Source organism: Contarinia nasturtii, unplaced genomic scaffold (assembly GCF_009176525.2).
Source record: "Contarinia nasturtii isolate CC-2019 unplaced genomic scaffold, AAFC_CNas_1.1 Cnas_scaffold_2224, whole genome shotgun sequence".
Taxonomy (NCBI): domain Eukaryota; kingdom Metazoa; phylum Arthropoda; class Insecta; order Diptera; family Cecidomyiidae; genus Contarinia; species Contarinia nasturtii.
This window is the reverse complement of record NW_022199547.1, coordinates 1-9,431: the sequence shown is the minus strand read 5'-3', so window position 1 is coordinate 9,431 and position 9,431 is coordinate 1. Positions and strand designations below refer to the sequence as shown.

Below are 9,431 nucleotides of genomic sequence, written 5' to 3'. Positions count from 1 at the left end.
ACTCACCATGCCACCGATATCCGTGGATCTAAATAATTTAATTTTGACGTTCCCAATGCAATTGTTTTATTCTCATCTCGGTCAGTCTCTTGTAATTCCAACTTTTTCAGCTGCTCCTTTAGTTTTTCCAATTGCTTTTTCTTTTTGTCGGCAATCACCTTCTCTTTGACAGAGCCTCGTTTGGCTGCTTTTACACAATCCTAATTAAAAAGAAAAAAATCCATTTAAAATGTTCGTCCCCAAATAAAAACGATGGCTCTAAACTTATCCAAAGACTCAATTTTACCTTGACATCGACTTCTAAATCGTCAATTTGATCACGCTTTGCCCGAATCTTTTCCTTCAAATTTTCCATACTCTTCTCATGGCCCTTGGGAACAGCACGTTGATGGTTACATAAAATAGCAACAGCCCGATTGGCACGATTGTATGCCAACAATTTTTCTGGTATCGAAGCGCTGGAATCGGTCATTTCTAACAATTGATTTTGAAGTGTCCATGATGCATTGTACGTACGGAACACTTTGGCTGTCAAACCGTCCATGAGATCGCGCAAATGCTCGTTCATGACAACAGTGTTGAGGCGATCGAATAGATCATCACCATCTTTTTTATTTTCTTTGAATAGTTCCAAATTTTTGAAAACACGTTTTTCAACTTCAACTTCGTTATAGTAACGAATGGAATCTTTACCGAGAAAATCAAATACAACAACATTCTCTTTTCCATTGAGCTCCTTATGAAGTTCAATGTGTTCGACACGCAGCGAACAACAGCCAACCGTATCGGCTTGGTCTTCGTCTTTTTCGTTACCAGCTCTCAAAGCTAATTTATCGATGAAATACAATGCAACAGCGCGCTGACGAATGCGCATCTCTTTCGATTTCCATTCTTCGCGATAGGTGCTGCGAATTTTTTCAATATGTTTGTGTAGACGCCTAGCCGTTTCGTATTTTTGCCAATCTTTTTCACCCTTTAATTTTGAACTTGGATTCAACATCACATATTTCACTTGACCCTGAACATTTTCGGTCCATGATGCAAGCCATGTAACGGTATTATCGTGACGCACTTCTTTCCATTTATGGCCTTTTGGTGGCACAGGAATTACACTATTTTTCGAACAATTTATCATTACGTCTTCGGGCATGATACGCCTTTTCACCAAGCCCATTTTTGGATGTTCGCCACGACCACGGAACAAGCCTGGCGGTTCAATTTTGAAATTACCAATCTTCTCTTTGTGACCATCGATTTTACAAAATCCATATTCGTTGATCAATTTTTCATTTTCCTCTTTAATTGCTAGCTTCTCTTCTTTTGTGCGATTCTTATTTCGTTCGGACAACTCTTGGAAATATGCGGCCATTTTTCGGAAATTGCAACGTTCTAATTTGGTGATTTTCTCTCTTTCCTTTGACGTCATCGATTTTCGCCAATCTTTGAAAAAATTATTATTGAAAATGTCTTTCGATGTATAATCATGTTCCAACATTCGAGCATAGAAACCGGCAATTTCTTCGGCGTCTTGCGACAATTTCATCGGTTGACCGTCATATTCGAAGGCAACATGGCCTGGCAATGGTTCATATGCAGGTGCAAATACAGGACCTTTATGTTCCAAAAATGACCACTTTGTGCCATCTTGTGGTTTCTCTTCTTCCCACCTAAAAAATCGATTAGGCAAAATTTCCTCAGTATTCTCTGCAATCCATAAAGTCTTGAGAAAAAAACATGATTTTGAACATACCATTTCCAAACCTCTTGATTTTCTTCTTCTTTCTTTTTACGGCCCTTCTTTTCGGGTGAAGCTGTTTCCGTCTTGATTTCTACTTTTACTTTCTATAGAATACACAATAACAAAAATCGATTAAAAACTATTCAAAATAAAATCGATGAAAAAGCATTACTTTTTCCTTCTTGATTTTCTTCTTTTTCGGTTTGTCATAGTCGTCTTCGTCATCGCTTGGTTCACGTTTAATTTTCTTGTCTTTTTTCTCAGTTTTAGGCTTCTTTCGAGCATTCAATGGCAAATCGTCCTCATCATCAGATATCTCACGCTTAATTTTTTTACGCTGTGCAATTGGCATGTCCTCGTCATCATATTGGTCATCAAGTGTGTCATTCACAGTGCCTTCAAAATTTACGATCCTCTGGCTATCATCATCACCTTTGACCGAGAACTGCGATTCATCGGCTCGAAACTGAGACATAGAATAATCACATGAGCTAGTCTCTGAAATTTGCGATACATTTACAAAACATTCTCGAATGCCGTTTGCTTCGATTGCACTCGTTTCGGAAAATGAAAAGTTGTTTATGTCTAATGGATCTTGTAGCTCTTCTTTGATGACAGCAATCGGCTCCGTTTTAATATGTTCCACACCATTTTCGTTAGCTTTTTTCTCTCGATCTTTATGACGATCATGGCCGCTTGATTTCGATGAATGATGTTTGTCCTTATCACGGTGCTCTCTATCCTTATCGCGGTGTTTGTCCCTTTTGAAAAAAAAAAACACATGCTACGTTAGAATTGAGCTCAATTCAATTAATTTAACAGATTAACATACTTTCCACTGCTGCTGCTTGAATGATGTTTCGACGATGAGCTTCTATGTTTGTCCTTATCTTTGTCAGATTTGTCTTTGTCGTGACGTGAGCTGCTACTAGATGAATGATGTTTGTCCCTGTTAACAAAATAATAATTTTGATTAATTCGGCGTTTGATTTAAAAAGACATTGAATGCACACATACTTGCTGCTACTGGAATGCGAGTGGCCGCTCTTCGAACTTTTATGCTCTCGATCTTTATCACGATGCTTGTCCCTATTAGTAATTACACGTATTTTAATGAGAAAAAAAATGTGCTCGATTTTTCACCACAAAAATATTTCTTACTTTCCACTGCTGCTGCTCGAGTGGGGTTTCGAAGAAGATGATGAACTCTTGTGTTTGTCCTTGTCAGACGAGGATTTGTGTCTATCCGTTGAATGTTTATCTTTATCGTGACGTGAACTGCTGCTAGACGAATGATGTTTATCTCTGTACACCGAAAAATAATAAATACAATAATAATATCTAATTAGAAATTTAAAAAAAAAAATAATCGTAATCACAAATTGAAAAAAAAAAAAAATGGTAATAAAATTGCCACACAAATTAACGTATAAAAATATTTCTTTAGAGAGAGTTTTGTCATACTTGTGGCTGCTGCTGGAATGCGAGTGGCTGCTCTTCGAACTTTTATGTTCTCGATCTTTGTCACGATGCTTATCCTTACTCGACGATTTATGATGATGCGAACTGCTGCTGCTACTTTTCGTTTTCTCCTTAACGTCGGAGTTAGCACTGCTCACGACAGAGTGTCCATTACTCACACCATTTAGCCCATTCATTGTTTTAATTTCCTGATTTGCAGAAAACAAATTACAGTTGAGTATAAATCAGAACACACAATACCAGCGAAGAAGATGAAAAAAATCACATATATAATTGCATTGAGTACAGTTTATATGTTCAAAGAGACGCGTCAGTAAAAAATCACACATACAAATTTAGCGAAAACTCGAGACTAAAAAAAAAACATAAATTGGTAAATATACCATTAAACAAGCACTTTATTTATTGATACAAATGCCAATTTCACAATATACAGATGATACAAAAAAAAAACTGAACTCCAGTCACCAAACGACGATGAAAGCAACTATATTTTGTGCTTAACGATTGAACGAAAAAAAAAAAACAAACTAAATGTTGAATTGTATATTGTTTCAATGAAATTTCATTGGCAATATATATATTTTCTGCTACTGTTGCTTTACATGTTCGTCGCACTTAATCGTTTCACTGTCTCTACCGTACATATACATTACGCTTTGTGCTGTACTACACAGCGTTATGCGTTTTCGATCTTCTTTCTTTTCTCGTATGTAGCTTTAACAAGTGATAGAACAATATGGACGACGTCGTAAGACTTAGTCGTTCGTCGCCATTTTTCACGTTCACAAATAAAGTACCATTAATACACCGAATTCGCCAAAAAATCATTAAGAAAAAATGTTCCAAATTAAAAATAATGTAAATTTCTTTTATTTACCGAATCCGAAGATCCGCCGACAACTGGATTTTCGATGCTCATTGTTGGCAATAGCACCGAAAATTTTCTAAGTTCACAAAAATTGTACCAATTCTCACAACTGATTGAAAAATTTTCAACCTTCTTCGGAGCGACTCGTGAAGGTAAATGAACGAGAAATTTTCTAAGTCCCAGCAAACGCGACAAACGCATCGATACAAATACAACGCATTCGACCGCACACAATCGCCTTCGTTGCGTTCGCTTGTTCGAATATACCACTCGACTGTATGTGCACTCAAGACAGACAGAGAAAGAGTGTTACATGATTTAAGTATGGGTTATCTAATGGTTTCGTGTAAACCAACCATTCACCATTTGATTTCAATTTTTCTCTGTGATTTCAATTTCTTTTCTAAAATAATAATTTCAATTAATTTTCACAATTTTTAGTCGAAAAGTGAGTATTTTCTAGCCACAAAAAAAAATTACGACAAAAACAACGAAATTTAATAGAAACTTTCGAAAAAAGAAGAACTGATATCTACAATCGGTGCTTTTACTCTTTTCTGTCGAATGTGACAAACAGAGTTCGAAACACTGACATGTGTCATCTGTGCGGCCGGTTAAATGGATTTGCGGTGAAGAACGCATTTTAATAAGGCGATTGCGAATGATTGTTAAATGATATTCAATGCGTTCAAACGTACACGTAGTTCGCATCTTACACGATTTTTTTTATTCACAAAATCAATTTTTTATTCATGTTAAGAAAAACAACAACAACATTTAATGTGAAAATGAGAGTAAAATTTATTTCGATGTCAAAATATGAAAAACAAAATTGATTCACATTTAACCTATGTATTGAATGTTGCTGATGGTGGCCTTGATCTATGCTTCCTTCATCTTCTGGAAGGCAAATACTAAATATAGCGCTATGAAAGGGAAAAAAAAAACATTGTTAAATAAAACATTTGATTCAGTTTGGTCTGGGTCAACCGGATGAACTTACAACTAACTTCCCATTCGCTTTTTGACAGAGTGCCACATGTTCGACCCTTTGAATAGCCTTTCACATGAGCGTATTCTGGTGATACACTCAAATCAGCTGCTTCTCTTTGATTAAACGGAGGATACGTCTCTAATGCGTTAATTTTCTCCAATAGACCCTTGGCTACAGAACAAATTTACGAATATAAATTTATTTTTCTCATTTACCAAAATTTCAAATCAAAAATAAAGCTTACATGTATTTTTATGTCTTTCAAAAAAGTCCTCAAAACGTTCCTTCAGAACTAATTTGAGTCCGAATTTCGTCGCCAACTTAACCAATAATGGAAAATGTACCAAAAACTCTGGACAATTTACGACTCCATCCAATTCAAAATTATATTTGGCTCCAAATAGTGGTGGGGTCTCTGTATCGCAAAGAAAACTAATGCGAAAAATATCGTTCCCAAATTCATCACTATTGGCCTCACGTTGTCGTTTCATAATGTCATTTGCATCGGGAATGGTTCCAATAAAATATCCTCCGGGTTGCAGACATTCAGCTGCATTTCTTATCATGCATTCGGCTTGTGTAAGCGATTCGAAACAATAATGAAATGCAAATTGGCAACTAACCAATTGCAATCGAATCGATGGATCTTTATATTTTTCGCGTAATCGCTGCAATGTTGAATCGGATGCAAAAAATTCGGCTGTAAATAATTTTTTCGGGTATCGATTTCTTTGATTTCGTTCAATCATCGTTTTGTATCGTTCTTCGCACTGTTGAACACTCACTTCGGCGATGTCAGTACAGATTAAGTGCGTTATACCTGAATTTTCCCATTTTAATAGGTCACCACCCTTTCCACAGCACATATCAAGCGAACGCAATGGTTCGCCAAGCTTAACAAATTCTTTAACTTTTGACAAAAATTCATTGATCAAAACACTTTTGATCCAATTATTAAAATTTCGCATATGAAATATACGGGACTTTGATCGTTCGGCTCGACCTCTTTCTTCTAATTGGTTATAATGTGTGGCCACAACGTTTGTATGATTATCAACTTCACAAAAAGTTGTCGTTGGCTCTTCAGATGCATCCTCATCGTTTGCTTTTCGCTTTAAATCAACGGATCGATTTTCAGTTGCAGGTTCGTCCGTTGGCCGTGTCTCTGCTTCGGATGTACTATCGTCACTATCATCAAAGGCCACATTTTCTGTATAAATTACTTGTGGAATCTCTTCGTCAAATGTGTCGGCCATTGTATCTTTTAACGATCAATATACTTTTTTACGGTTTTTTTTTATACAAAATCTATTTTTTTTTTGTGTGACCTTTTGATTTATTTACGATGTCAATGTGTACTATATAAAATGTACTAACTTACTGACTAAACAATTTAATGCGAACTGTCAAAAGTGACATTTCGAAATAAACGTATTTTCGAACATGACTAGTTGTTGTGTTGTTCGAATTGTGTTGTATTTGAAGCGTTAGTTTCGGTTTCGATACTTAATTGTTTCATATAAGCCAAGAAACAGGTCCACATTAAACTACATACGCTTATGAAAACAACACGATTTTTTTCGGGTACCAATGCAAAGTTGAACGTCGAAACGGCCGGCCATATACACATTGCAGCCTTGAAATAATATTTTTCATGAGATATACACACATTAATTTCGAGTAATATATCAATGAGTACCTTGTATGTTGGCCAAAATTTACTTTTCACCTCATCGACTCCACCTTCTATACTTTTGCCTTCGAGTAAACTCATGAGAAAATAAAAACTCGTCATGGCAATTGGGGTATACGAGATTTGTTCTAGCAAACCCTACAATTATTATTATTTTATTTAACAAAAATTTTTATTTGGTTTTTTTTTCGAAAATTGGATCTGGTTTATATACTTTTGATACAGCCGCTCGGAGTGTGTTTTGTGGAAATAATCGACTTGATATTCGAATCCATGTGTAAAGTGTCGGCGCTACATAGAAACCACCATAGATAGAAAACCTAACACACTTGGCCCAATCAATTGAATCTTTATTTAAAATGAAATCGATTTTTTTAATGATACCAATTTTTTTGCTAGTTTTACAAACGACTATATTTTACCCCATTGTGTTCCCACAATTTTTTGCTGTATAAACGCACTGGTTGGCCAGATTAAACTGTAGGACACCATACCTCTGATCAAGGGATACCTCGTAAAGACTTCTCTAACACGCATCATTTGGCTTTAAAAAAATCTATAAAAGTAAGACTCACAAAGATTAACATTCATTCTCGCAAAAGTCTTCATCTTAATATATTATACATTTACAATTCGTTTATAAATTAAATTGCTTCAAAAACAATGATACAATGAGTTAATAATTGTCAAACAAAACAGCATAAAGGTAATTAGTTCATTCTCTGAGTGCGGCGGAATGTTTGTGTTAATCAGCATCTACAATATGTTGCACTTTATTGTGTTCATGTGGTGGTGATGTCTGTTTCATGTATGCTAAAAACGTTGTCCAAATTAAGCCAAATAAGCTCACAATAGGCACACGATTTCTTTCAGGAACTAGTGTATAGTTCAACGTTTGCACTGTAGTCCAATAAAAAACACCGATCTGTGATTGTGAGATATTTGCATAAGACCATGTTAGTATATGCTGTTTATGAATGTAATATATGTTTTTAAGTGTCAAAATTTTGGTCATATTAATGATACCTTGTATGTTGGCCAGAATTTTTCACAAACTTCTTGTTTGCTTTCTTCAACCGTTTTGTGATCCATCAAACTCAAGATGAAGAAAAATGATGCCGTTGCCAATGGGCCGTACGACAGTTGCTCGGTTACAGTTTTCATAATCGCCGTCCGAAAATTGGACACTGGCCAAATTTTCGACGACAACTTAATCCATCCAAACAAGCTTGGAGCGACATAAAGTGACCCGTACAATGCAAACTGTAAGCACTTATTCCAATTGTAAGTGTCTGTGAATGAAATGATTTGAATGAGATCAATGAATGAATTGAGAAATGAATAAAAAAACACATCTAAATGAGAGAATGATTATGGAGAATTACCCCATTTTTTGCCATCAATTGTCTGTTGAATTAAATTTCCTGTTGGCCACGTTATACTGTACGCAAGCATTCCTCTTGCCAGAGGATATTTGGTGAAAAAGTGTTTAGCTGTGCTCAATGCCATTCCTGTATTGGTTTTTGTACTGGGAACTAATAATATCCTAAAAGATTAGTCACACGATTTGCATGCACATCTATTGCGAATGAATTTTTAAAATGCTTAAATTCCTAACTACACACATAACACACTCCCACATACAAACATTACATCAGCTTAATTTTTGCTTACCAAATTTTTCTTATCAATTCTATCTGATTACAAATGCTTTTTATTTTAACAATTTTGCAAATTCACCAACAATAATTGAATTTAAATTAAATACTTTTTTTCTTCAAAATATCGTTCGTTTTGCTTTAAGAGCTCTTCAATTTCAGTTGTGTGTTCCAATAATACTGTAGAAAAAGTAATGTAATCACTAAATTCGTATACGTTCGGCCGTGGCAATGAAAACCGAACGGAACGAATGACGAATTTAGCTTCCGTATGATTTAGAATGCGGAGGCCAATACTGTGTACTGAACATTTCATCGGAACTATTTTCCGTAATTTGCTAAAACTAGTTTTCGTGAAAAATTAAAAAAACGCGTGACTCGCTGCAAAAGAAAATGTAAACAAACCGCAGCGAGCATGTGCAAAAATGACAAAGGCCTTGTACCTTGACCTATATTTTGTGACGTCATGAAATTCGAGACGTAGCAACAATATACTAAATGAAAATCGACAAAAATGGTTAATTTCCTCTCACATCACACTCACACACATACATGCACCACAATTTATTTAAACTTTTCATAATTTCTGCGTTCTTATCACAAACATTAAAATTACACAATTGAATTGAATTATTACCACACGACCACTTGTCAAATTTACCTTGTTACGATTGTATAGTACGATATAGACTTAGTATATATACTTTTTACAAGAACTATTGCCAATATTTCAAATAAAAGCGATCAACTTGAAATATTTGCAATTGGAATTGAAAATGATCATTCCATCACTATGTTTGAGTTCGAAACAGAGTTTTTTATTTATAAAACATTATATTTTGTCCTACGAATGGTATCGTAGAGTGCTTAGAGATAATAACTGAATGACGTTTTATGAATGAATTGTGTCAAAATGACATTTGTATATTCATGACATAATTTTGACATAACAATAAAGAATAAAATTGAGAATTTGCCACCAAACAATTATTTTA

General features: G+C 35.1%; 4 protein-coding genes across 10 annotated transcripts; all 4 read right to left on the bottom strand.

Annotated features, from left to right (window-relative positions):
• Nucleotides 1–2: 2 nt before the first annotated feature.
• LOC116347970 (DNA topoisomerase I, mitochondrial-like) lies at nucleotides 3–4,492 on the bottom strand. Of its 2 annotated transcripts, none has more exons than XM_031778795.1 (9): nucleotides 4,101–4,492; nucleotides 3,203–3,408; nucleotides 2,900–3,043; nucleotides 2,756–2,827; nucleotides 2,571–2,687; nucleotides 1,911–2,499; nucleotides 1,751–1,842; nucleotides 287–1,667; nucleotides 3–200 (listed from the first exon to the last, which is right to left on the bottom strand). In XM_031778795.1, the coding sequence occupies exons 1-9, from the start codon at nucleotides 4,290–4,292 to the stop codon at nucleotides 3–5; spliced, it is 2,991 nt and encodes a 996-aa protein (XP_031634655.1). In that variant the 5' UTR covers nucleotides 4,293–4,492. The 2 variants fall into 2 exon arrangements, with proteins under 2 accessions (XP_031634655.1, XP_031634656.1); XM_031778796.1 differs by lacking the exon at nucleotides 4,101–4,492 and adding an exon at nucleotides 3,604–4,032.
• Nucleotides 4,493–4,867: 375 nt separating this feature from the next.
• Nucleotides 4,868–6,469, bottom strand: LOC116347971 (mRNA cap guanine-N7 methyltransferase-like). The gene is made up of 3 exons (XM_031778797.1): nucleotides 5,330–6,469; nucleotides 5,095–5,256; nucleotides 4,868–5,017 (listed from the first exon to the last, which is right to left on the bottom strand). The coding sequence occupies exons 1-3, from the start codon at nucleotides 6,339–6,341 to the stop codon at nucleotides 4,974–4,976; spliced, it is 1,218 nt and encodes a 405-aa protein (XP_031634657.1). The 5' UTR covers nucleotides 6,342–6,469; the 3' UTR covers nucleotides 4,868–4,973.
• On the bottom strand, nucleotides 6,397–9,321 carry LOC116347972 (mpv17-like protein). Of its 6 annotated transcripts, none has more exons than XM_031778799.1 (8): nucleotides 9,098–9,321; nucleotides 8,164–8,324; nucleotides 7,805–8,070; nucleotides 7,409–7,703; nucleotides 7,201–7,334; nucleotides 6,993–7,126; nucleotides 6,785–6,916; nucleotides 6,397–6,721 (listed from the first exon to the last, which is right to left on the bottom strand). In XM_031778799.1, the coding sequence occupies exons 5-8, from the start codon at nucleotides 7,316–7,318 to the stop codon at nucleotides 6,533–6,535; spliced, it is 573 nt and encodes a 190-aa protein (XP_031634659.1). In that variant the 5' UTR covers nucleotides 7,319–7,334; nucleotides 7,409–7,703; nucleotides 7,805–8,070; nucleotides 8,164–8,324; nucleotides 9,098–9,321; the 3' UTR covers nucleotides 6,397–6,532. The 6 variants fall into 6 exon arrangements, with proteins under 6 accessions (XP_031634659.1, XP_031634658.1, XP_031634661.1 ...); XM_031778798.1 differs by having other exon boundaries at nucleotides 8,164–8,313; XM_031778801.1 differs by lacking the exon at nucleotides 9,098–9,321 and adding an exon at nucleotides 8,453–9,015.
• LOC116347974 (mpv17-like protein) lies at nucleotides 7,524–8,287 on the bottom strand. Its single transcript, XM_031778804.1, has 3 exons — nucleotides 8,164–8,287; nucleotides 7,805–8,070; nucleotides 7,524–7,745 (listed from the first exon to the last, which is right to left on the bottom strand). The coding sequence occupies exons 1-3, from the start codon at nucleotides 8,285–8,287 to the stop codon at nucleotides 7,524–7,526; spliced, it is 612 nt and encodes a 203-aa protein (XP_031634664.1).
• Nucleotides 9,322–9,431: the final 110 nt, after the last annotated feature.

What these genes read in the sequence shown, in the direction of transcription:
- LOC116347971 (XM_031778797.1), bottom strand. Translation starts at nt 6,341, where the DNA reads ATGGCCGACACATTTGACGAAGAGATTCCACAAGTAATTTATACAGAA. An exon ending in TGAAAGACATAAAAATACAT is followed by an intron (nt 5,257 to 5,329) that starts GTAAGCTTTATT and finishes TTTGTTCTGTAG; the next exon opens with CCAAGGGTCTATTGGAGAAA. An exon ending in AAGCGAATGGGAAGTTAGTT is followed by an intron (nt 5,018 to 5,094) that starts GTAAGTTCATCC and finishes TCCCTTTCATAG; the next exon opens with CGCTATATTTAGTATTTGCC.
- LOC116347970 (XM_031778795.1), bottom strand. Translation starts at nt 4,292, where the DNA reads ATGCGTTTGTCGCGTTTGCTGGGACTTAGAAAATTTCTCGTTCATTTA. An exon ending in TCGGCGGATCTTCGGATTCG is followed by an intron (nt 3,409 to 4,100) that starts GTAAATAAAAGA and finishes TCTGCAAATCAG; the next exon opens with GAAATTAAAACAATGAATGG. An exon ending in AATCAAGAGGTTTGGAAATG is followed by an intron (nt 1,668 to 1,750) that starts GTATGTTCAAAA and finishes TCGATTTTTTAG; the next exon opens with GTGGGAAGAAGAGAAACCAC.
- LOC116347972 (XM_031778799.1), bottom strand. Translation starts at nt 7,318, where the DNA reads ATGATGCGTGTTAGAGAAGTCTTTACGAGGTATCCCTTGATCAGAGGT. An exon ending in TCCGAGCGGCTGTATCAAAA is followed by an intron (nt 6,917 to 6,992) that starts GTATATAAACCA and finishes TAATAATTGTAG; the next exon opens with GGTTTGCTAGAACAAATCTC. An exon ending in AATTTTGGCCAACATACAAG is followed by an intron (nt 6,722 to 6,784) that starts GTACTCATTGAT and finishes TATTATTTCAAG; the next exon opens with GCTGCAATGTGTATATGGCC.
- LOC116347974 (XM_031778804.1), bottom strand. Translation starts at nt 8,287, where the DNA reads ATGGCATTGAGCACAGCTAAACACTTTTTCACCAAATATCCTCTGGCA. An exon ending in AATTGATGGCAAAAAATGGG is followed by an intron (nt 8,071 to 8,163) that starts GTAATTCTCCAT and finishes TTTCATTCACAG; the next exon opens with ACACTTACAATTGGAATAAG. An exon ending in AATTCTGGCCAACATACAAG is followed by an intron (nt 7,746 to 7,804) that starts GTATCATTAATA and finishes ATTCATAAACAG; the next exon opens with CATATACTAACATGGTCTTA.